Source organism: Hyaena hyaena, unplaced genomic scaffold (genome assembly GCF_003009895.1).
Source record: "Hyaena hyaena isolate Hyena2069 unplaced genomic scaffold, ASM300989v1 scaffold_146, whole genome shotgun sequence".
Lineage (NCBI taxonomy): Eukaryota > Metazoa > Chordata > Mammalia > Carnivora > Hyaenidae > Hyaena > Hyaena hyaena.
Window position 1 is genome coordinate 1,241,678 of NW_024080778.1, and position 25,973 is coordinate 1,267,650.

General features: G+C 35.6%; 1 protein-coding gene across 2 annotated transcripts in view; it reads left to right on the top strand.

The window, feature by feature from the left end:
- The window catches only part of COL25A1 (collagen type XXV alpha 1 chain), a 455,910-nt gene that overhangs the window by 323,463 nt on the left and 106,474 nt on the right, over positions 1-25,973 (top strand). The window contains exons 8-10 of one of the 2 annotated variants that reach the window (XM_039238752.1): positions 16,097-16,168; positions 16,908-17,015; positions 19,390-19,425. In XM_039238752.1, coding sequence (XP_039094683.1) covers positions 16,097-16,168; positions 16,908-17,015; positions 19,390-19,425 — 216 coding nt within the window. Of the gene's footprint in view, positions 1-15,282; positions 15,343-16,096; positions 16,169-16,907; positions 17,016-19,389; positions 19,426-25,973 lie in introns of both variants that reach the window. The other variant, XM_039238753.1, reaches the window with a different exon arrangement.

Sequence of the window (25,973 nt, forward strand, 5' to 3'; positions counted from 1 at the left end):
ATAAGTATAAAGTTGAATCATTATGTTGTATGTCTGAAACTAATGTAACATTGTGTGTCAATTGTACTTAAAAAAAAATTAATACTAGTTCAAGATTGGTAGTTTTTTTCATCAAGATGTCAATATAATTTATGCTATCTTTAAGAATTTTGTTGAGGGGCACCTGGGTGGCTCAGTCGGTTAGGCATCCAACTTCAGCTCAGGTCATGATCTCATGGTTAATGAGTTCCAGCCCAGCCTTGGGCTCTGTGCTGACATCTAGGAGCCTGGAGCCTGCTTTGGATTCTGTGTCTCCCTCTTTCTCTGTTCCTCCCCCACTCATGCTCTGTCTCCCTCTCTCTCTCTCTCTCTCTCAAAAGTACATAAACATTAAAAAATAAAATTAAAAACATTTTTGTTGAAATAAGAACTGAATAACAGAAATTCTTAAAAATTATCCCAGTTGTATATAATATAGTAATTAAATAATATGCAAATAATAGTAAAAAGATAAATTTTAGGCTTTAGTTTTATATGTTTAAAATTAGAAACAACTCAGACTTTAAAGACTAGAACTTTAGTCACTTCTTTGAGGAAAAATCTGGCCCCAAACTTCAGAATTTCCTTTTGGTTTTTTAAAAGTATACGCGTTGGTTTATTACTTAAGATGATATAGCTTAGACATCTATATATGTTGTAGCTGAAATTGTAGATATTTATAATCATAATATAAAATTAGCTTCATATGTGTTTTTATTGGACCCAAATAATTTCCCTTATAATACTAGTTAGTAAACTTCTAAAAACATTCTTTAATGCCCTGTACATGTTTTCTGGGTCTTTGTCATTGTGTTTGCAGAGCTGGTTTAATGGAAACATCCCCTTATAGAATTTCTAACAAAATAGTCTTGCTGGATCACCAATAAAAGACAAGTTTATGGATTGCTTGGAATTGTCCTTTATAATTATGCTAAAAGATCTTAAGAAAAAGAACTAATTAGGGCTAGTATTATTTGATTTTTTTCCCTGTGTCCTCCTTTATATAAAATTAAATTGAAACCTGATTTTTTCTGAGTGTAACAAATATGCAATTTGAGGGTGTGGCCCAAAAGATTTTTTTAAAATACCATTAAAAGGGTCCTATAAGGTAGATTATATTTCCTTTTATAGAAAAGGGTTGTACATATTTGAAACATTTTTTTCTAATAGTGTTTTTAACTGTTGGATAATACAGGAACTAAGAATTCATTTTTCTAAGAATTAAAAATCTTTTGGCACTGCCAGAAAGGGTTTCTAGATAAACCTTGATCTATTTTAAAAAGGTGCTGAGGAGGAAAACTATATGGGTAACAGATTTCTCTTGCTGCTGCATCAAGTTTTCTCTTATAACTACAAAATAAACCCATTTCAAAGCCAACCAATTGCCTAAAAACTCTTACAGGGTATGATAAGCTCATGGTTCTTAAGTTTTATTCAAACACGTCCAGCAGTAGGGAGCTCACTCTTAGAAAGCAGATTAATAATTACAGACAAGTCTGAATATTGGAAGACAGACTAATAATTACAGACAGTACTAAGTAACACAAAGTATTTATTCAACGAGTATTTATTGTTCCTCCTTTTGAATCAACATCTGCTGTCCTGTACTTCCTCTACCTTTTGTTTTAGTCCTCCCTTCTGAACTAATTCTTCCTCCACATGACAGTTCAGGGATTTTATAGAAACAATGAATGAAGTTTAAGATTAAAATGAACCCCAAAGCCCTTCTCATCCACACTTTCATTTTGCTACATCCCTCAACAAGTAATGATCCAGCATAAGTTTGAATACGCCTTGTGGTGGTGAAGGTGGTTATGTTCCACATGCAGTTCTGAATCCATTTAAAGTAGCTCTTAGGGCCGCCTGGGTGGCTCAATAGGTTAAGTGTCTGACTCTTGGTTTTGGCTCAGGTCATGACTTCACAGTTCCTGGGATTGAGCCCCACATCAGGCTCTGCACTGACAGCATGGAGCCTGCTTGATACTCTCTCTCTCTGCTCATTCTCTCTCTCTCTCTCTCCTTTCTGTCTCTCTCTCTCAAAATAAATAAACTTTAAAGTAGCTCTTATAAGGACACCTGGGTGGTTCTGTCGGTTAAGTGTCCAACTTCAGCTCAAGTCATGATCTCAGATCAAGCCCTCCATTGGGCTCTCTGCTGTCAGCATAGAGCCTGCTTCAGATCCTGTGTCCCCCCCTTCTCTCTGCCTCTTTCCTACTTGCACAACTATGAGCTCTCTCTCTCTCTATCAAAAATAAATAAACATTAAATAGATAAATAGATAGATGATAGATAGATAGATAGATAGATAGATAGATAAAGTAGCTCTTCTATCCCATCTCATCTTCCCCTGCTCCAGTCCCAGCTCCTTCATCCATTCCTCATGTGACAATTGGGTGCTTTCTTACTATCTTGGTTGTTCTCTGCATATGCTCCTCTCTCTCTTCTCCTTAAAGGGTAATGTCCAGAAATTAAACACATTAATGCAGCTGTACTAAGTGGGATATAGCGTCTCTTCTTCTGTTTATGTTAATGTAGCCTGGAATTAGACTGGCCTTAAACAACATTAGCAGTTGTGTTTTATACTGATGCATACGTTTATTATCAGCTTAAATTCTAAAGTGTTCTTTCTCTCTGTAACTAACCTTTAGCTCTTCAATTGTGTTTTTACATAGTTTGTTTACTGGATCCAAATACTAGTCCTTACTTTTATTTCCATATTACTAGTATACTGTAATTCTGCCATCCAAGAAATATTAAATTTCTGTAGTCTGATTCTACCATCTAACAAATATTACATTTCTTCTTCTGTCCCATTTTCTGGAGATCTGAGACATAGATGTAAAAACAGATATACATACATAGAGGGAAATTATTCTTAGACCCAAAGTTAGAGAATAATCTAAATCACTGATACAGATGTTAAGTGTTAAATGAATCAGGACTGAGAAAACGACCTATATGACTACTTAAACACCATTATGTAGGTAAATTGTCCAGCTCATTATAAATTCATTGTTTTTATTGGTTTTTGTTTCAGGTTTCTCAATTTAGTTTCTAAGGATAATGTAAGAGACCCAGACAAACTTCTTGCTGTAATCTGGTTATAGATGTGCATCCATCTATTAACAGTCAATTTTAGAAAGGAAATAAAGTAGGAGCACCTAGGTGGCTCAGTTGGTTAAGCAGCTGACTTTTGATTTCAGTTCAGGTCATGATCTCATAGTTCCTGACTTCAAGCCCCACTTCAAGTTCTATACTGTTAGTGCAGAGTCTGCTTGGGATTCTCTCTATTCTCTCCCTCAGCCTCTCTTTGTCTCTCTCTCTCTCAAAGTGACTAAACATTTAAAAAAGGAAACAAAGAAAATATTTTTAAGGTTTTTAAATATTTATTTATTTTTGAGAGAGAAACAGAGTGCAAGTGGGGGAGGACAGAGAGAGAGAGGAAGACACAGAATCCGAAGCAGGCTCCAGTCTCTGAGCTGTCTGCACCAAGCCCAACACGGGGCTCGAACTCACGAACCATGACATCATGACTGGAGCTGAAGTCAGATGCTTAACTGACTGAGCCGCCAGGCTCTCCTAAGGAAAATATTTTTAAACAACAACTCTGGGGTTTTTGGCAAAATTTCTCCAACAATCCTGTTAATGAACTATTCTAGTCTTGACTTAAGTCAATAGAATTTTACCAGTCTGTCTATATTTTGCACAATTTATCTTCTTCCTCATTTTTTCTTCTATTACTTCTATTTTTTTCTCAGTTCCTAAAAAAAACTTATGTGAATGGTTTGATAATTTTTGTGGCAAGTCTGCAGTATTTTGAAAGTAATTATTCAGATTAAGACAGACTAAGAAAGTCATTTCTTCAGAAAGATTTAGATTCCCAAAGTTTTCACTTACATTCTCTTAACTTTTCTTGGTGTTTTATACTAACATGTATGCATATACATACATACATACATATATATACATACATATACATGTATATATAACTTAAACATTGTATGTATATATGTATGTGTGTGTGTGTATGTATTTCTGTTTGATAGAGAACTCGAATTGACTGCTATTGCTTTCTTGTATCAACTATCATTTTACTCTTAGTTGACCAAAGTAGGGGGAAAAAGGTCTTTCTTTTATTTTTTTTTCTGATTCTAACTAAAAATACTCTTCTTACCTTTGGTATTTTTTTTCCCCAAACTCAGGGAAAGCTTAGTGCTCCTGACACAAATTTAAATGCTCCATGCCACTTTCCTGTATTAATCCTATGACTTCTACTTCTTTTTTTCCTTTTTATCCTTACATTTAATTATGTTCATCATAACAAAGGAAATCTTACAAAGGATAGGAGAGTAGAAGGGAAATTAAGGGCCTACTAATTCACAAATTGGATAATGATGCCTTGGAAAAGCTGATGCTGGTAGTTCCTTTGAAAATATTTTTTTCTTAGTCACTTCTTTTGTGCCATTTTCCCAACATTTAACAATTTCCCCATTTTATAAGTCAGAAAATATGGATAATTGTACTATTAATATTTTGTGAAGCTTCATGCCAGTTCTAGAAAATGATAAATTATTCTTCCACACTTTTGTGTTCCATAATTACTAATATCCCTTATCACATAAGAAGAAAGGTTGATGGTGCCTTGTGTGTAAATAAGTAATTTAATTTAATAATGATATGATTGGCATACTTCTTGTAATTTTTTAACCACATATGGGAATCATAAAAGTTGTAGCTGATGAAGTGGCAGAACTGGTTACTCATCTGAGTAAACCAGATGCCACCTGGTTTTTAAAACGTAAACTTTGTTCCTTGTGGGTGCTGAAATTGGAGACCCAATGAAGAAAAAAATAAGGCCTATGAAATATGTTTGCATTTTGGAGCCTGGGCTGTTGCTTTCAGATCTTCTAAGACATCAGAGAAATATTTTGCCTTGGCCTTACTTATGTGTGATATCATCACTTCATGTGCTCAAAACAGAACGCAGTTCTTTTTACTTTTTTCTTTACTGGCAAATAAGGCAAACATTTCATTTAGTGTTTATTACATTAAAAGATCATGTTATACTTTGAATTAGTTCTTGTAATTGTTGGAAGAAAAATGTTGCTTCTGTCCTATATGCCAAATTTCTTTGATAACTGGAATATTAAGTACATTTAAATAAAGAAAGAATTGACACTACCAGAAAAGAAAGAATTGACACTACCAGAAATTTCAGCTACATCTTATTTTGAGCCTTCATTTTCAGTAACTTTCTGAGACAAGTTAATCTTTACTCTTAACATTTTGGGCCGACTTATTATTATTGAAATATTTGAAATTAGGAGATATAAAAAGAAATTTGAGTTAAAAAAAGAGTTTGAATATGATCAGTGTAGATGTTTCAAGTAAATTATATGTGCAAATAAATACTACTTTTCAAAATTAAATGATAAGCATTATAGTACATTACAACTTAGTATTAAAAGTGTACTGCATTCCATTAAATAACATTATCATCAACTACAAGCAGAAAATTAAAACCAAAAAGTACAAAGTTCATATTATGATTTTCAATATCCATATCATTATAAAGTTTAGATGTAATTTCACAGATGTCAGGAAATTCTATTCCAAGATTCCCAAAGAACCCATCACTCTTGCATAGATTATAACAGCCTCTTTCATTAGCAGCTCAAATCACAGGACTCCTCCCAGATGGACCCCTCACTATGGGATGCAGCTCTTCCTTTTCAAAAAAGAATTCACCTTGTTCTGTTCTTCCTCTTAGAGGTCCTGAATAACAATCACCTTTGGAAGGTTTTATGATTTAAGAGCAGTTCTCTGAATTACATGTGATGGAGGCAATGAGAACATGTCATCCTTTCTTCAAATGCTAATACAATAAGATAAAGCTCCTTGAACAGACTAACTGTATTATTTCTTTTCTGAAGCAAAGCTTTTCTATATTTGTCTTGTTTCTAATTCAGCATTCAAAAGCGCTAGATCAGAGACCTTTAACTAGTAGTCTGTGGGCCAAATCCTCCCTTCAAATATGTTTTTGTTTGGACTATAATTTTTTAAGTAAATTTGAATTGGTTATGAATACTTAATATTGGAAACATTCATTTAAAAAAAAAAAAAAACCTCTTGGATTTCTTGCTTCTCTTGAAGCACATGAAGATGTAGCAGCCCCAAGTTTGCTTTCCCCTGAGGCAATATCACTGGAGTCCTCATTGTTTCCTTTTTAGTCCTGACTTGGCTCCTGTTCAGCCAAGTCTACCTGCTTCCTTCTGTCATAAACTTTGTTATTTTATCTATATTACTGGCCTAGTGCTTATAGTCATTTGAGTTTAGTCTATATGCAAAAGTGACATCAAATATAAAGATAGCTGTAGGGCATGTAGACATGTTCTAAATTGCAATCACTATTTTAGCCCAGTATGGAAAGCTGCAAATTTCAGAGATGCTTTCAAACCACAGATTGAAGGCCCTTGGGAAAACACTAAAAATGTAGGATGCAGACCAAAGAGAGATAATAGAGACAGGACCGATTATAAAGTATCTAGAGTAAATTAGTGGAGGAAGATATCTAAAGTAGTACTACTCCAAGTAACATTACTCTCTGGTGAACTTGCATAAGTACTCTATTGGTTTTTTGGGGGGCTAAGGCTATTTTGAAGAGCTCCATTATCTCAGAGAGCTATCAGACATTTGCTGTGGGCTCAAATTTATTTATAGGAGATGGTGACCTTCAGAGGTAGAGTAGGAAATACAAGGGTAACTCTCCCATTAGAGCTGAGCCCCATGGGACTGTCACCAGCTCTTTCATACGCTGGTGTCCAGACATCTACCTCTTCCATGGGAAGAAGAGAGGATACCATCCAGGGAGCATACCAAAGATTTTTTAGAGTCAACTCAATCTAATATCAAACAAAGGAAGTTTAGGAAATACTATTAACTCAGACACTAAAGTTTTTAGGGAACAACAAGGACTTTTTATTTTTCTCGCAGAATGAGGAATGTAAAAAACTTGAATTTTTCTCACAGTCTACTGGACAAATGCTTATTTTCCTTTCAGTATATGGTGCCCTGTCAGCTGATGAATCCTCTATTTTCTTGGTACTGTCCTTTCCTGATGCATACTGTTCCTCTTTTCCCTGATGTAGCCCATTTCCTTTCAGAAAATGGATAGAGTATATTCAAGTTGAGTTGAGCCTTTGACCGGGCAGCTTCATCTACAAAGCACCCTTGGTTTTATAGAAGCATAGATGCAAACTAATATTGTATTGCACATTATCATGATGCTGTACCATTCTAGAGGGAAGATTACTTGAGAATTAAAAGATTAACAGTTTGGGCTCCATAATTCAGAATTTGTATTTCAAATGCAAATTGCATGAAATTCAGATGGGGTGGAATTTAAGCTTGCTTTTGAATTTTTTTTTTTAAGTGGAAGTTCTTACACAAATCGTCATGCACAGTTTGGTAATCAAATGTTCTAAACAAGACCTCTGGAAGGTTTTTTTTTTTTTGTTCTTAATTTCCTGAAAGAATAAAATTTTCACTGGTCCTTTTTTTATAATTACTTGCAAAAAATGTGCTAATTATAATGTAGTTACTTATTAATTACAACAATTGATTAAAAGATATAAACTAGATAACAATGAATTTGGATAGTTATGATTAATATATAAAATTGAAATCATAAAAGTAAATTTATCTTTAATTTATACAAACTGGTTTAAATTATAATATATAATTTAGACTGCCACATGTTTAGACAGGGCATTTGCCAGACTAGCTTATATTAACAAATTTTATTATTCAAAACTAAATTCATTGCCTTAACTTCAAATCTTACTACTCTTTCTATAATCTTTAATTCGGTTGAAGGGATCTTTGTCATCAACTTTGAAAGAAGCTTACAATCCTTCTCTGAAATTTTCAGAGCCAAATGTGTTTCAGGATTTAGTTTTTAGGCATTAGAAAGTTAATATTACTCATATATCTCATATTATTTGACACCCTTAGAGAGGCCTGAGGTACCCTATAATCAAACCATCAATTTCTTCAGCAAAATACATGTATGTTCACACTAAGAAGAATTATTAGTGATCATAAGTAGCCTCACATCTGTTCAAATAAGGTTTTGCTACCAAATGAGTTTGCTGCAAACTTAGAAAACCTTTAAACTTATTAAAAAATGTTATTTTCAGGGATTTTGTATTTTGAAATTGCAGATAAGTGATCATGAAATACATTTTGATTTTTAACCTTTTCTTTGTAATTTTGCCAGGGTTGTCTTCCTCAAACCTGCAGGTGCCATGGCACTTTTATTGTGTAAATATTTCTGTGGCTTTCCTCTACCCCGCCTTTGACCTTCTTGGAAGAGCTTGCACGTCTATACCCTATCAACCATTCCAGGCTCTTCCCTAAAAAGTATGTGCTTCACCTCAACCAAACTCAATTTATCAATAATCAACAAGCTTATTTCTCAACTCTTGGCTCACTCCATTTCAGACTGGAATATCTTCTTCCTAAGCCCAAGTCCACACCCACCTCAAGTACCATTGTCCTAACCATCCTTCCTCCCCTGGCTCAAGTCCCATCTTTTAGGAGCTTTACTCCATTTCCAAACTAGAATGTGCTTAAATAGCCTACTGCCTGACCTTCTAATTACAGCACTAATTAAGTATATTTATTACTACTTAAATTGATATTCTTGTGATAACCTCCATTTTCCATTAAATTTAACCCCCTACAGCTTTTCTTACTGTAATTGGCATGTAGAATGTACTTAAGAGACATTTGTTATAGGAAGGAATGGATATTTTAGTTAATCTCTCTTTCACTCTTATCAAGCTTACCTCCCACAGGAATCTTATACCCTATAGCCATTGCCATTGCCTTTACCTTAACTTTGCCCAGATGGAGAATGGTGCCTAGATCTCAAGGGAGTACCTAAAACAGGACCCAATCTTTGTATCTCAAGTGTAGGTTCAATATTTCTTTGGCAAAGGAAAATATATCTTTCTCTTTGATTTTAGTATTCACCTTGATGGTACTATCAGGAAGAGAAGGTATCAGTGCCCTTTGAGAAGGGCCAGGCACCAAGGGTCTGTATGACCTCTCCGTTCTGCAGGTCTCAACTTAAATACCACTTCCTTGGGGCAGTCCTGCCTAACTGACCACGTTAGGTCATTTTCTGTGCACTCTGATAGTTTTGTTTCATTAACTGTCATCAAATTCGCTTTTGGGGTGTGCTTTTCAATGCAAAAACTCATACACATTTATATATATACATACACATTTTTATATATATATATACATACACATTTATATATATATATACTACACATTTATATGTATGTATATATATCCATATATATCCATATCCAAAGACATCCATATATATCCATATATATATATCCAGATGTATTTGTAATTGTATGTTTCACATCTGCCTTTCTTGGTTATACTCTAAGTTCCATGAAGCCCGGGATAAGACTTTCTAATCTCAATGTCCAAATATTGCCTTGTTTCTAGTAGGATCTTATTAAATTCTCCTTGATAAATGAATGAATAAATGGGGATGAAATTCAGAGACTATGAAGGATGTATGGAAAGTATAATGGCTAAGAGCATAGACGATGACCCGGGTGTGAGTCTTGGCTCTTCTACTTTCGGTTAGGTGAGGAAAACCCTTAACCTCTTCATGCCTCAAATTCCTCATCTGTCAAAGAGTTTTTATGGGGATTAAAAGAGTTAACATTTATAAAGCTCTTAGAATAATACCTGGCACATAGTACGTATCATGTGAATGGTGACCACTGTCATCATTACCATCGTCATCATTATTATCATTATTATGAAGAAACCCTTAGATGGAACTGTTCTCTTGATATTCACTTAAAGAGAAGAGCTCCAATTCACTGAATACACAGTTTATATAAATAAAACTGACATGACAAGACTCCGAGGCTATTTTATTTTCTCCCTGTTTCCAGTGTCTATGTTTCTCTGATTGCTTCAGGGTAGGGCAAAGCTTCTTAGGGAATCTTACCTCTTTTCATGGGGTCTTATCTTCTGTTGCTCTTTCTTAGTCATATATCTTTAGGATACATTACAACACCCCCTGGAATCCTTATTAGAGGATACATAACAAACGGAGCCTTTTGCAGTATGTGTGGTGTAGAAAGTTTTTCATATACTTTACACTTGCCAGTGTTGAAGCGTATCTGCCATCTTTCCACTTAGTCACAGGTCTTTACTTAGCATTTTAGTGGCAATAATATTTCATGATATTTGTCAATGTATAGACTGTATTGTTCTTTTTCTCTTTTAAATAAGTTTCAAATTCACATGTATAATTTACATATAAAAAGATAATTCCTGGAGTGACTAGGGTTAACATTCATGATAGAACGATAGAATGGAACTTAGAGTATCTATTAAAAAGAAAAATTAACTTTTTGAACCAATATTATATTCAGCCCAGAAAGCTAGTTCTTCCCCCATAATTAACATTTCTATAAGCCAATGTTTTTCAGTCCGTTAGAAATTCTGCTTGTCATAGGCTCATGGCATTTGATTATTCAAAGGATAGCTTCATGTAGTTGATTTTTCTATTCAGACAGATTTTACCATCTATTGCAGTATGAAATGATTTAGCAGCAAATTCCTTTCTCTTTATTTCTTTCCCTATTTTGCTTTCTAACAGTTCCTGCTGTTGAACCCAAGTTATTCTTTTACCTAAATATGTCTGCGTCCTATTACAGTGTTTTTCCATCTGGTCGCTCTTAGTTAGAAATCATTTTATGAATGTCTAGGAATATTCACCTTTATTTATGCTGCACATATACCTACTGTAATGGTTGTTTTGTTTTCATGTGGGGGTAACAGAATTGTGACACTATTTACATTACGGAGAAACTCAGGGATTTTCATTTTTTAGGATAACACATTTTTTTCTTCCAATATGATTTGCTGTTGAGAGTCCACCTTTAAAATTAAAATAATAATTTAATTTTTCCTCTGTACCTCCACAACCTCAGCTATACTCCCCTGTGCCTATCAGTGAGCATCCATTCTCAGTGGCATTGGCCATTGTTAGCCTCTAGATGACCTCTACAGGCAACAGTAAGTGGAGGAATTCAGTCCATGTGCATTTATACAACACAACAAACGATGCAGAGTTTTCATTAATGAATCACTCTGAGTCATTTGCCTGTATAGAAATTTGTGAGGTAAGTTAGCATTTCTCCTGCTTTTACAACTACATTTTATTATTTCTCTTTGTAGTTGCCTCTTTCTTTGCTCATCCCTAAAATTGAAGTCTTTCCAAGAACTGTTTTCTAGGTCTGCTCTCTCTCTAGCCTCTCTATGTGACTTCAGGCAGCCCTATGACTTGTCATTCTCACTTCTCTCCTGACGACTTTATATGTGTATCTAGCTGCCGTGCCTTGGCTGTTCTTAGACGCCTCAAATTCAACAAGTTCCTGACTGAATTCACCATCCATAACCACCTACCTCCCCCAGAAAACCCATTCTTTACTAGTGTTTCCTGTATCATCATCCATTGTTCAGGCTAGACACCTAGGACCACTCACTGCTCCTCCTTCTCCTTTATGTTCTCAGCCAATCTGCAAGTCCTGCCTATTCTACCTCCTTAATGTCACTTGAGACTATGGATTTGTCCCTTCTCTAGTCTTAGGGCATAGTCTCTCAACTAGACTATTGTAACATTTTCCTAAATGATATCTCTGTCCTTAGTTCTCCTCTTGCTATACCAATCCTTGCCCCTCATTCATGTGGTTTGGGAAGTTTCCAGAGTTCCTCCTTTATTTACTTTGTGGCCCCTCCGCTTCTCCACCAAAATGGTCATCCCTCCATATGATTACTGCTTACTTATTTTTCCCTATTTCCCCACTACATGTTGAGCCCTGTGAGCTTGGGGTTATGTTCACCATTCAATCCCCATGCCTAGGCAGTGAATGCTGCATGGAAGGCACCCAACAAATAACTTCTTAAATATTGGTGGTGTTGGCTGGTTTCTAATATTCCAACTATAAAAGTAGAAAGACATTAAAAACACTTAAACTGCATGATGACAAAGTCTGGAATTAGAAGTTCTGATTAAATCCCTGGCTCTATAATTTCCTTATTGAATACCTTTGACAAAACACAAAGTTTTCACACTACATATAATCATATAACACTTGCCATTACTGAGTATACAATAAACAATAGCATCTTGAATTTGTGGCTCCGTAAGTAGTTAGAAGCATCTCTTATGTAAAAGGTATTTGTTCAACATTTTTGGGGGGTAGGCTTGCCACTTTGCTTCTAGAAGGTAATGAAGGGACATAGACTTTCTCCTCAAATGGTGTCAGAACACTGGTCCAAGATAGTAACCTACTTTACAGAATGTCAGGAAGATTTGTGAAGTTGTCTGAGTATGCTCTCAAGAGAAAAGGGGTTGAATAAGGTAGTTTTACACTCTTGTACATCCAATTTTTTAAGAATTGAAAATATTTGGGAGTGAAAATTGTACACATTATTTCAGCATTTTAGCTTATTCCTGGACTTTTTCTCCATGTTTTTCTGGAGAAACAGTTTTTTCCCACACCCACTTGAACCATCTGTGTACCAGGCAAGTTTTCCAAGATGCAAAACCTAGTGAAATATGTCCATTCCATTTATTTAGAAAGAACTATGACTAATGATACTGTGGAAAAAAATGGCGTAGTTAATAAAAAAGTGCACTGTGTGTGAACGGCCAGGGAAGCCTAACTGTTAACGTCCACATAAAGCCATGACTTACAGATAAGTATTCAGCACCAGTACTTTTCAAACTTCTCCTCCAAAGACCTCCTGTGGGAAGCAGAGGGTTAGTTCAGTATTACCTGTAACCTAAAAGTATCCCCTGTGAGATGAGATTCTCTACCACTATCAAATGGTAAAATTATTAAAACATTTGCACAAATTTTGCATTCTACCCCATAATGTGACATTTGCTTTACATAAAAATATTTAAAATTATTTAACATTTGTCAAACTTGAATCTTTAGGAAGATTGCCATATTTATTATTGCCTTTAAATAACTTCTATCCACTGCCTCCCCCACCACCTCCCCGCCCCTGACACTGGCATGTACCCTTCAAGCATCACCAGTTTTGAAGAACACCAAGTCCTAGGAAATTGCAGTGTAGGCCATGGGATTTTTGTTAGAGTTTAAGAGAATTCTTCCACATGTCCCTTTCTACTTTATTGCATATAAACTTCTAAAGTCCTTTTGCCTGGCTTGCTAATAAAATCTTTAAAATCTAGCTTTAAGCACCAAATTGGTAGCATTTTCTACAGTTAAGATGATTAAGGAATGTAAAATCAGCTTCCTCAAAGAGAGATTTTTCTGTTTGGTGAAAAGGATCTGTCTGAGATGAGCATTACCTCTCCACTTCCTTCTTTAGATCTCATGAACACTGGAACTCAAACTAAGAAGTTATAAAGCTAATGCTTTTTGTGAGCATTTAGAAAATATGATCAAAGAGCAAGATGGTCATGCTCAGATATGAGTACAAGAAGTGACTTATTTATACATTCAAATTGGAAAACATTTGTAAGTCCTACCATGTGTGCTGTTAAAAGGCTTTTAATTTTAAATTATTTTTGTTAGATAATCCTGTTCAAAGTGACATTATGATTTATCACCACTAGTCAAGATTCTGATCCCTCATACACTTCTTGTTTGTATCTGTTTTTGTTCTTTGTTACATAAATATGAGGTTTATATATAAAATTCTGACTGTGTAATATAGGGCTAATGAGTCACAGATGGAAAGATGCTGGCACATTACCATCTAATAACATTTTAAACTCATACTCCATAGTAAAACAAAAGCAAATTGTACACATCTGTTTTCCAACTTGTAGCATTTCTGAATTTGGGTAGCATCTATGTTTCAAGGACTTTTACTTAAGGAGAAGAAGTCACCTCAAAATTACCCAGACACTTAATAGCCTTATCAGAAAGGATTTGGAAAAACAGATAAGATTTCCTCTGCTTTGCTTCCTGAGAAGTCACAGGTCTAAAGAATGAAAGTCAAAGTCACTAGAGATGAAGAGATGTCTTCATGCCACAAGCATAATTTTATTGGTTCTCTTTTAAAAAGTATGTTCCAAATAAGGAGGAAATAAGGCAGAAAAATATGCAAAGACTAAAAAAAATTTTAAAAACTAGAAATTTACTGGCTTTTCCTAAAGATATCCTCAGAATAGATTTGGGCAGAAGAGGGAAAGGGCAGTGAGGAGGAGGGAGCGTCTGGGAAGCCTGCAGATACTAGAGTGCATGTAAGCTTTGGTTGCTGTTTATTTTATTTGTATGATAAACATGTTCTGGGGGGGGGGAATGGAATAAAAGGCTCCAATATCTCATGTTGGAAAAGATACAGAACACAGGCAAAAGTTCTCTCTCAGACCTACCCAACTGATAACACCCATGAAGACGAGTTAGTACAAGTTAGTGAACTACCAGTCTCTAAAACATCTCTCCCCTGTTCTCCTTGGTTAAGGAATTCAGAACCACTTTCCTGCTTCAAGGGGTTATGTGAACTGTCAAGTTCTTTTGGAAAAGTTACATGACAGAAGTGATTACTGCAGAGTGTGACCATAAATTCCTCTGACATGAAATACACATGTTATAGGAGACAGATTTCTATCCACCACCTCTGCAGGAATTTCTGAAACAGGAAAGACCTGAGAATCATCATATGATTGGAGAGAGAGATTTTTGATATGTGGGTGGTAAGACTATCTTTTGTGAGGCAGACTGCATTTATCCTGAGGAATATTCCTGATTGGACTGCAAAATTCTGTTCAGTATTGTCCAAAAAAGAACTAATACATGTATGTCTTGAGTTGTAAACAGAATATCACTGGAGGAAAATCACGGTGTTGTTTTCATAACAGTGTCTGCCGTTATCTCTATATTGTGCTAACATTTTGTACGTAGGATTCCAGAAGTGCTAAGAGTATATACGCGAAACCCAGTGTAACTGCCACAAGGGGAAGTTACAATGAGTTCTCAATCTGGCCTTTCCATTTAAGGAATGTGTTGTCTGGGGCCCTTGTGTGTCTGATTTTCTTTACAGTGTGTCAAACAAGACAAGACTTAGAGCCGGGACAGGGTGGCATTAGGTACATGCTTGTTTTGTTTGTCCATCAGTGGAATGTCTGTGTGACGTTTTGTGTCGTGTTGTTTTGGTGCTGTCCCACGTCCATAGGGTCTGCCAGGCTTCCCCACAGTTGCTGCTCTGCACAGTAATCAGATCCTCACCGTCAAGGTTTGTGGTTGGCACCCATGCTGCTCAGTCAGAGCCCACAATCAGCATAAGAGTGAGCGAGAACAGCTAAATTGGCTTGCCAAGTCCACTTTGCTCTTTTCATCATCATTGAGTTGTTGGACCTCACCTACATCAACGAGGTCAAATATCGATTGAGAAGGAGAATCTTGAACAGAAAAGAGAAAAGGATATTGAAGTTGAGCAAGGGTAATGAGGAGAGGCAAGCGTGGCTGTCTAGGACTGTGCCACACCTCGATGGTTTAATTTGCACGCATGCCAACACTCTGTGATGTTTTTCAGTCAATTAAATGATCCTAAGTATTCTGGACTTAGGGCATTTATGAAATGGCAGTCACACTCATGCCACGTTATGCTGGTTGAAAAGTCTGACGGAATTTGAACTGGTGCTTGATCTCTAGACTCTCTGCTCTGAGGGCAGGATGTGGGTGACAGAGGCTTTCCTGCTTCTTTAACATACTACACAAAAGAAGCCTAACAGCCACAGCAAAATGATGGGATCCAAAAGATTCTTCCCTCACTAAAAATCTGTTCTTGCCATCCCATCTTAAGGCTACATTTCCTTCAAGAAGAGCCAGATAGTCTGATGTCAGACCCAAGCACCAGTTCCATTTTGTTTAATGGTCATTATAAGTCTAATGTGTATATCTTTATTTCTTTCTTGGGGCCTTCTGATGTCTATTCTCCAACTCTCTCACCTCTGAACTTCAACCTTTGACCTCACCTGACTGATCAGATGGTGTTTCCTAAAATCAATCATGGGTTTCTCTCTGCTGATCAGCAGCTCATTAAACGCCGCCTCATTAAGGTAGTGCTTATTCTTGCTCAAGTCTGATTTCTTCCTTACATTCGGTTATTACTCCATTTACTGTTGCTTTACCATTTATCTCTCATGGGTGGGGGTGGGGGTGGGGTGGGGTGTTTATTTGGAAATATTCTAGAAAAAAATTATGTCTCATGGGCTGCATGTGTTTGAAATGTATATGAAAGTACCAAAGTAAAAAGGTATAGAATGCCTAATTTTTTCTTTAAAAAAAAAAACAACTTAAATTATATCCAGTAATAGATCCAGTTTCCAAGCTCTCTGGCTTTGGTAATTTATAAATTATTATACAGCTTGACAAGAGCTTGTATGTTTAATTTTATAGGTTATGAAAGAGTAAACACATTTGTCCAACTACAAATGCAGCCATTTATTTTATTAAACAAGGTGAATATAACTGAAGCAGCATTGTCACAAATTAAGTTATGCAAAACTTTTCTACCAGCTCTGAGTTGTCATGATAACATACACTCTATTTCCAAGAGCTGAGAGTGCTGGTTCCTGAGCTGCTTTGATTTTAATAGCATCTACTCAGTTCACCTAGCATGAATATTTATTTGCTCCCTGCTGGCAGGCAAATTGCCTACAGGCTTCATGTTTTTTATTGTTCTGGTTCTTTTCATAGTGTAAATGTGGATTAGATAACAAATTTAAAGTGTTGAAAAGAAGACCTGGGTCTTTATCTTTTATGGTCATTGTTGGTCTGTTCCCTTCTCCTTTGTAGGGTGACCAAGGGCAGGCTGGGCCTCCAGGACCCCCAGGCCCTCCTGGCCCCAGAGGGCCTCCCGGGGACACAGGGAAGGACGGCCCCCGGGGGATGCCTGGAGTGCCCGTGAGTTGCATTTTGGATCCATTCTTTTTAAGAGCTCAGAGCTGGGATGCAGTGGGGAAAGGAGGGGCCATGGGGTTAGGGAGTTGCAGGAATTGGGAACTCTAGAAAAGTCTCCAAGCAGAGAGGGCCCTGTCAGCAGGATTCTTCTTTACCACTCAATGCATGGGAAGCCCATATGAACCACAGAGAGACCTGGAGAGGGAAATGAAATTGGTTTTCAGGTAAGCCTCAAAAAGCCCATGATTCCTGACCCCACTTGTGTGCTGACTACCTTAGAGCACATGAATGTCTTTGGCTTACATGGGAGTTTCAATAGCTTGAAAATATAGGTGAAAGACTAGGATCAATCCTTCTCCAAAGGATCAGTAACAGAAAAAATAAAGTCCCATATGATCTATGGAGAGCAAAGGAGGTAAATCTTTTTAATGTTTACTCCCTTGTAAATCATTGACCAAAAAAAAAAAAAGGTAATAAAACAGTAATATTAATGGTTAAAACATCAATAGGTATGGTTTGAATATCATTTTTCTTTTATATGTGAAGTTTATTAATAAAAATGATTTAAAAGCAATCTCAATATTTAGATCTAAGTACTTAGTTGTAAGATTGATCAAGTGTCAATAATATAGTAGTATAGGACACTACATTAATGGTTTGATTTGGTAGAGATAACCAGTAGTTTAAAGAAATATATGAAAAAGGTTAAAAATTTTTACATTTATAAAAAAATTTTTTTACATTTATATTATGGCTTTAGGGTTTGAAATTCAAATTTATTGCTGCACAAATTAATCTATTTATCTATTGCTTTGACTTAAATTATTTTCCTGAGTGTTTTCATAGTACAAATCATGAAAACATTTATCCACAAAGTAGAAAGTTTTTAAAACTGAAGAAGACCAAAAAGAAAAAAAGTCAGCCATAGCAATTAATGTTTTTGGTGTATTTCATTTTTATATTTATATATTTATGTATTTTCCAATGAGCGATGCTCTTTGTAAGACTATAGAGTATTTTATCACTTTTCTGAGACAACCTCTTCTTGGAAACCCCATTTCCCTTTCTGAAAGGGGTTGTAAATTTTTCATATGAAATGAAGGATTGACTCCCAGCCTATGATTTGCTGGTCATTAGGATGGCTTTCACTGAATCATCAAAGGTAGTGGTTTCATCCTGAAACTGTCTTTGAAGGTCTCACCTTTACTTGGAATCATATCCCAAAAGATAGAGAAAGCATACCTCTAGAGATATTTAAAGCTCTCCAAATAATTGCTGGTTGCCAACAAAGATACAATGAGTGTTTCTTCCACTAAGAAGAGTAGTTAAAACCACTTTGATGGTACAAAACTAATCAGATCATTGGGTCTTGTATATTCTTCAAGGTATAGATTACTTTTAAAAAATAAGATAAAGGTAAATAAGGTATGACAAGCTGTAAATAATTGCAAAATTATGTCATCCTTTAAATAGATATAGTTTATTCATCTGAGTAAGAAATAGGGCTTTTTACACAAAGGTATGAGAAAGTTTTTTAATTCCACAAAGATAAATTGAACTGGATGTATAGTCTCAGAATTAATTTTCATATACAATAATAACCACTAGAAAAAGGTTTTATGAAAACAAATCGGAAGTACTTATTTTTAAAGTCTAACAACTTCTAAATATATTGGATATTACAAGAATGGTTTTTCTAAAAAATATCTGTTGCCAATGACTATCAATATAATAATATGACAATAAAACATAATAAGGAATTTTGTAGGAATCTGAGTACTAGAAAACTATGATAGTGATATGATATAGCACAAATTCTATGTATTTTAACATATGCTATTAATTTTATTAAAACATATTACTTCAGCCATCATTAATCCAGGAAAACTAAAATTCAAAATCAAACTCTGCACATTTTATTATTTAATTCCTGTACTAAGGCAATTATCTCCCTATCCTGTATATGGAAGTTCTGAGTTTTCATAAAGAGGACTGGGTCCTCATCTTTATGTCACCGTGAACAAAACATAATAAATGTTACTGGAATTACAATTAAATGTTTTTCTAAGACCCTTTATTGACTTACAATATAACCATTCCTACTAGTTTTATTTAGAATACATTCTTGGCATAATTCTTAAATCTCTACTGTAATCTAGACTTGTTTTATTAAATCCTAAAACGTTTATAAAATGAATTTAAAGAAAGAACATTGGCTCTCTTTTCATTACATTGTGTTTGCATTCCTCTATTTAGCCTGCAAAGTATATTTGACATTCATGCGCCCCTGTGGGTATTGTCAAAAAAAAAAAAGATTAAAGTGGCTTTTTAATGTTTATAGCATTAATAAATATTATCACTCTCTTCTTTTTTTAAGGGTGAACCAGGGAAACCGGGAGAGCAAGGCTTGGTGGCAAGTATCTTGATTTATTTTTCTATACTAAAAATAATGGAAGTCCAAATTATTCAAAGAATGGTCAAGATTATATGTAAGAAACATATCATCATATGACTTACAAGAAAAAGAGCGAAAATTAGTAAAAGTGAAAAAAAAAAAAGAATGTGCCTGTCTTTTATGAAGATCAAAAGGCAGCACATCCACTGACGGAGAGAAAAAAGTGTGGGAGATTCTAGGTGGGAGGAATGACAGCAAGGAAGGTCAAAGGATCGAATCTGCTTTGTTCAGCCACTTAAAGGAAGATTAAGTTCAAGGATATGCCTATTAGTTTAAATAGAAATGAATCTTCAAAGTGTTCAGGTGTTACTAACCTTGAAATAGTGTAATGAACCTTCCACAGGGATTCAAGGAGTTTTTGTTGTTGAAGGGCTCCACCCAGGGAGAACAGTTGTGCCTTCTTGATCCCCGCCATTAAAAAAGATTATTAAATGATTCCACATGGACTTATTTGGAGATATGCAGGTCCCATTCCTCATGATTTGTTTAGCCTTTGCCAGGGAAAGAGTAATTGAAGCAGCTTGCTGAGCCTTGAAGCGTAGAAATCCTTCAAGCTACCTCTCCCTGTCTTTTCCTCCCTATCTCTGGAGCCACCTTTATGACCTATTTTATGACATGAACAACACTGGGGAACATAGGTTGACATTATAATAACCCAAATTCTAGAGGACATCTATGTCACATTCGTCCTGGATGTAATGATCACAGTAGACTTTATCGTGCATATTCTACACAATCTGTGGCACGCAGCACACAGGTGTTTAGGGTATAACATTTATTTCACAAAATAAGTTAGCTAGGTCCTAATGCAACTAACACACAACATTACAGCAGTTGGTCAGGAATTAAAACAAATGTGTGAAGGGGTTAAAAGTTCAAGGCTTCTCCCTGAACAGGATGCCTTCAACAGCCCTCCTGGGGAGAAAGGTCACTGAGCTGTAGTACAAGCTGTGGTGGAGGTGGCTTTGAAACATCACTGGTGAGATGAAAGCACCCTGGAATGGAGTCTGATCTAACCCGCCCCCTACCCCCCCCCCGAAATTCTTTGTTCCTGATATATAATATCAAGATAGAGAATTGATACAGGTGACTTGAAAGTGGGGATACAATCATGGCGTCTTAAAAACAAGAAAGAAATGCAACAAAAAAGATAATACGTAAAAACTAAACAAAACCTGTGTTATAAGTGGCAACTTTGAGTACAAGTACAGACAGCATTAGTTCTCCTGGTTACAGGGTCACAGGGGTGAAGGATTCTTAGAAACTACAATATAAATTTTGAAACTGCCTTAAGCAACTGAATGCAGCTGTAATTTCTATCCTGGATGATGGTCAAAACATATTCCTCCCAAACATTGTTACATTGAAGGCTCTTTGGGATTCTCAGGAGCCCATGTTTGTCCCCCCAGGTTTGCACATTCTACTCTGAGTTTCATCATTGCCGCTGGCTTTCTACCTTGATGCCCAATGCAGCATCCTCATATAAAAATTCTAAAATAAAATAGATATTTTAAAAACTATAATCTTATCTTCCTGAAGATATATTCTACAATATACTATGTGAATCACAATTTAATGGGCATTTCCCTAAAGTTCCTAGTTTAATGTCATTAAATATAAAAGCTCCACTGGTCCTCAATGAATTACGTTGTTATCTTTGTTTGCTTTGATTTCCCATTTCATATAGCAACTTTTCATATGAAGGTGATCCCAGACACTTTTTAACAAATCATTTCTTCTTTTTAAACTCTTCAGATTTAGTTCATATTCTCATTTTTAGAATGCAGCTAAGAAACTTGATTGAAATCACAAATGTTCAAAGGATATGTGTAATGTAATGATCTTCTAAAGTGCTGTCTTGTTTTTAAAGATATAAAACTCTTTTAAAACTTCCATATATATGTATATATACAAATCACAAATATATCTCAGTGAATTTTCACAGTGACATAACTATATACTATGTATAAAACCCTTTTAAAAGAAAACTTCCATATATATTTTTTTTCCCACAAGTACATCTCAGTGAATTTTTACAGTGAACATAACTATGTAACCACAAACCAGAGCAAGAAGTACAATGTTAAGAAACCCTCTTTACCCTCCAGTCACCATCTACCTCTTACCAAAGTTCACCACCCTCCCGACTTCTGCCACCATAAATTAATTCTGCCTGCATTTGAATTTTATATTAATAGAATCATACAGCATATACACTTTTGTGTCTGGCTTCTTTCGTTCAACATTACATTTGTGAGATCATCCACCTCTGTTTTAATAGCCTTCACAGCTGCTTAAAAAAAAAAAAATTGGAGGAAGAACCTTACTTCCTTGACCTAGCCCGTTAAAACTACATCACTCAAATAGCAGTAGATGAATGAATAGTCTGTCTGACCTTGGGCAAGTCACTTAACCTCTCAATTTCTAATCTGTAAAGAAAGGATAATAATACCCTCTCTGCCTCCCTTATAAGGTTGCCAAAGACAAATGCAATAAGTTAGGGGAAAGCACTTTAAAATGCATAACGAAGAACTATATGAGTGTGTTATTATTATCACTCAGTTGTTTCCCCTAGAGTAAATTACAGGTGAACATGGATTTATATAACAGATGTATTCCTGTAAAGTTCTGTATGAATCAGATTTTCATAAATCAACATATCTTAAATGTTCTGGGGAATTTTGCTATTTCAAGCAATCCTATTCAGAGTCTTTTTGTGAAGCAATATAATCCTCTAATTCGTCTTCCCCTCTTAAAGTGAAATATTTCTATGGTTTAAGAAGCTATCATTTTTTTAAAAACCACTAGTTATATTTGTTAACTTAAATAGCGCTTATATATTTTAACCCATATCAAGGAAAGAAGATAACACTGGAAAAATAATAGTTTTCACGGGAGAAAAATTTCACTGGAAATTTTCTTTGTTTTTCCTTTTAAATATCACATATGTGTGCACACACATGTGCATGTGTGTGTTGACTAGAAGTCTGGCAGACAGAAAAACACACTGCATCAGTAATTCTGGCCTCAAAACTGCTTATGGGGGTGTATGACTATAGATTGTGATCCTTTTTACATGTTAATCTGTAACAGTAGGCAGTAATTCTTAATTCACCTATCTCCTTGAGTTATGATGAGAAGCAAGTGAAAGAGTAATAATATGGAAATGCTTTATGAACTACAAAGAGTTCCATAAATAAGAAGTATCACTATTAAGATGAATCTCTGGTGACATAACTTAGCATACAGAAAGCCCACTCTGAAATATAAAGGGTGAGAACCATCTGATTATAGCTCTCAGCTAAATTGCAGTGTATCAAATACTGTGACCAATAGTGTAACTTATTCATTTGGTCCTATTTGCTGTTATCATTTTTTATTTTTGGCCTTCCCCTATCATCTTAAATTGTCAATTTTTCATAACAATTGTCTTCTCATCCACCAGTTAAAACAAGGAAAGATAATAAAAAGCATGGCCCTCATCTTTTCCACAGCATGCAAAACTCACTACATTTATTGGTTTGTGTCGTGGAGGAGGGTTGACTTATAAGAGGGTCTTGAGAGGCACTGGAGAATTTTGTAAAATGTAGAATGTCTCTGATGATGAAATGAAAAAACTAGGAGTGTTCTAAAATTAGCTCTTACAAAACTGTTTATGAGTGTGTCAGGTGGGGAATTAGTTTTCATAATCCAGGACATAGATTTTATATTGCAAAAATAATCATCTGAAGATTAACAGCATCTCTGATAGAAGAAAAAAGAAGGCCTGCAGCTCACGCAGTTCCACATTTATTTAATCCTGCTGTGCATCTATTCTGTAAACATGACCTTCGGGTTTTCTGAGAAGTTCAGGATGAAGTTTTCAAACACGGAATCTTGAGCTAAAATAAATTGAACTCCTTTTAAATAAGAAGAGAACTGCTCTAGGTCATCAAACTAGATCCTAGAATCAAAGCGAGGACTGACCGCAATTGGAAGTGCCAAAATTATGAACCCTAGTACAGTGATCTTTATTTTTCAAGTTCTTCAGAGGTTTAAATGGCTATTAAATCATATTTTTGAAGTTATCTTTCCTTCTGATATTTTACTGTTTCCTTCTTTGACAAATATGGTAGGAGTTCTCCAAAGCATCAAAGATAGATATGCCAACTCATCCCAATTTCCTGGAGATTATTTTTTGGTCCAAAGTGTCTACATCCAAGGCTTTATAGACCAAATCACTTTTCCTACTCTGAAACCCTTTCTTCCTCCCTCACTCTCCTCCCAAATATATGCAAACTCGATAGTATATCCATCTATCTCTTTCTGAATTACGAGAGTACCTAAAGTGTTACTCATTGGTTCCTGGTAGTGTCAGAGAGTTCAAAACTCAGAAAAAAATTTGCTGTTATTTTTCCTTAAAGTGAAATTTGGACTTAGTTTCTGAAGATGTTATAGATAATTTCAGTGTATTTTAATTTTGCCAGCAAGCACATTTAATACATGTGGCTCAAGTGAATATAATACATTTTATGTTAGCTAATAACATAGGCATAAATAATTGCTTCTGCTTCATTTAAAATAAAATTGAAACAACTAATATGTGAAGATTTGCTTTAAATATTTTTAGTTATAATGCATTGCTCTCCCTCATCTAAAACTCATCATTTTACTTAATTTTCCTTTGCTTTGCCAGCTGTCTTGATCAGCAGGATGGATGGCAGACATGAGAGACAACAGCAGGCTTCTCTTTGTGATTATAATCTGGCAGAGAAAGCAAAACCCCAGACCTTCAAATCACAAATAACAAAAATGACCAAAATCATCCTTAGGATATTTAGCTATTAGACTAGACTTTAACAATGGAATCTCGAGTGAAACTGCATTTAATTCCACTGTGCACACTGCCCTGCTGGGATGCCTTAGCAACTGTTCTAATGCTTTATTATCCTCCCTTAATCTGATTGTCAGTGAAGTACAAGTAAATGCCACACCAACAGAGTCCTTCCCATCTCCTTGATGCTTTTGTCTAAAGCCTGTAATGTTTGGTTTTCCAAGTGAACCAAGATAAAGTAGCACAACTAATACCTAGTGCTATTGCACAGTCCTGTCCAATTGCCCAACTCAAAGGAACTTGCTGTGGATTCCCGCGCACTGAACTTCTACACAAGTGTCAAAAGGTCATGTTGGTATGATAATACACAGTGATGTTTGACTTTTCTTTAAAGCTGGCTCAGTGTTTTAGAAACAAGAAGTCAACTTTTGAGGGAGTGTTTTCAGTAGTGGTTTAAGAACACAATCAAGGGGCACTAGGTGGCTCAGTTGGTTAAGCGTCCCAACTTTGGCTCAGGTCTAGATGTCGCAGTTTGTGAGTTTGAGCCCTGTGTGGGGCTCTGTTCTGACAGCTCCAAGCCTGGAGCCTGCTTCAGATTCTGTCTCCCTCTCTCTCTGCCCCTCCCCCACTAGCACTCTGTTTCTGTCTCTGTCTCTCTCTCTCTCTTAAAAATAAACGTTAAATTTAGTTTTAAAAAAGAACACAATCAAGTTACAGAATTATAAAAAGACAGTCTTCAAGGCTGAATAGATTGCTGTCTGTATTCTTCTCTATCTCATTTTGTTTTTCTTCACAACCTCTAGGATGTGTATCAGCTCTATTTTTTTAAATATTTTTATTTATTTCTAGGAGAGAGAGAGAGACAGAGTGAGCAGGGGAGGGTCAGAGAGAGAGGGAGACACAGACTCTGAAACAGGCTCCAGGCTCTGAGCTGGCAGTCAGCACAGAGCCCAGATCCACGAACCGCGAGATCATGACCTAAGAGAAAGTCGGACGCTTAACCGACTAAGCCACCCAGGCGCCCCACATCAGCTCTATTTTCAACTATCTCACGCTGGCTCCAGATGAAGGTCTAGTAAGCTGTATTAGACAAATTAAGATACCTAGGTTTTAGATGCCTCATCTGTAAAAGTGGTGAGACTAAATGATATCTGAGTCCCATTCCATATTAAAAGTCAGTCATTCTATTCTGTTTTCATTATAAATGTACACATATTATATAGCCATGTAGCCAAATTATATATGCACATGTACATATTCTGTAAATAATTAGATGTAATAAACAATAGTCATATATTAAGTTTTAGTGGAAGAAAGCCTTAAAAAATGGTCTCCTTCAGATTTATAATCAACCTCTCTAGTTATCATTTCTTTTAACTTTAGGATCCAACATATTATAGAGCTATACAGGAGCAGAATATATCACTCTAGTATGAAGATATTAATGAAATTCAAATCTCTTTACCAAATTCTCATCTCTCATTGTCAGATTAAGAAGAAACTTCTCAAATATAAAATATAAATCCTGTGCCTAACATCTGAAGATTAAAGGGCAAATGTGCAAATTTTAGGGCAAGAGTACACATGGAAGCCCTTATACAATGTGTTGAAATATTTAACAGGTATAAACCAAATTAATAAACTGGCAAGTAAAATATGTTCTGTCCTATGACCTTCACAGGTATGTCCTCAC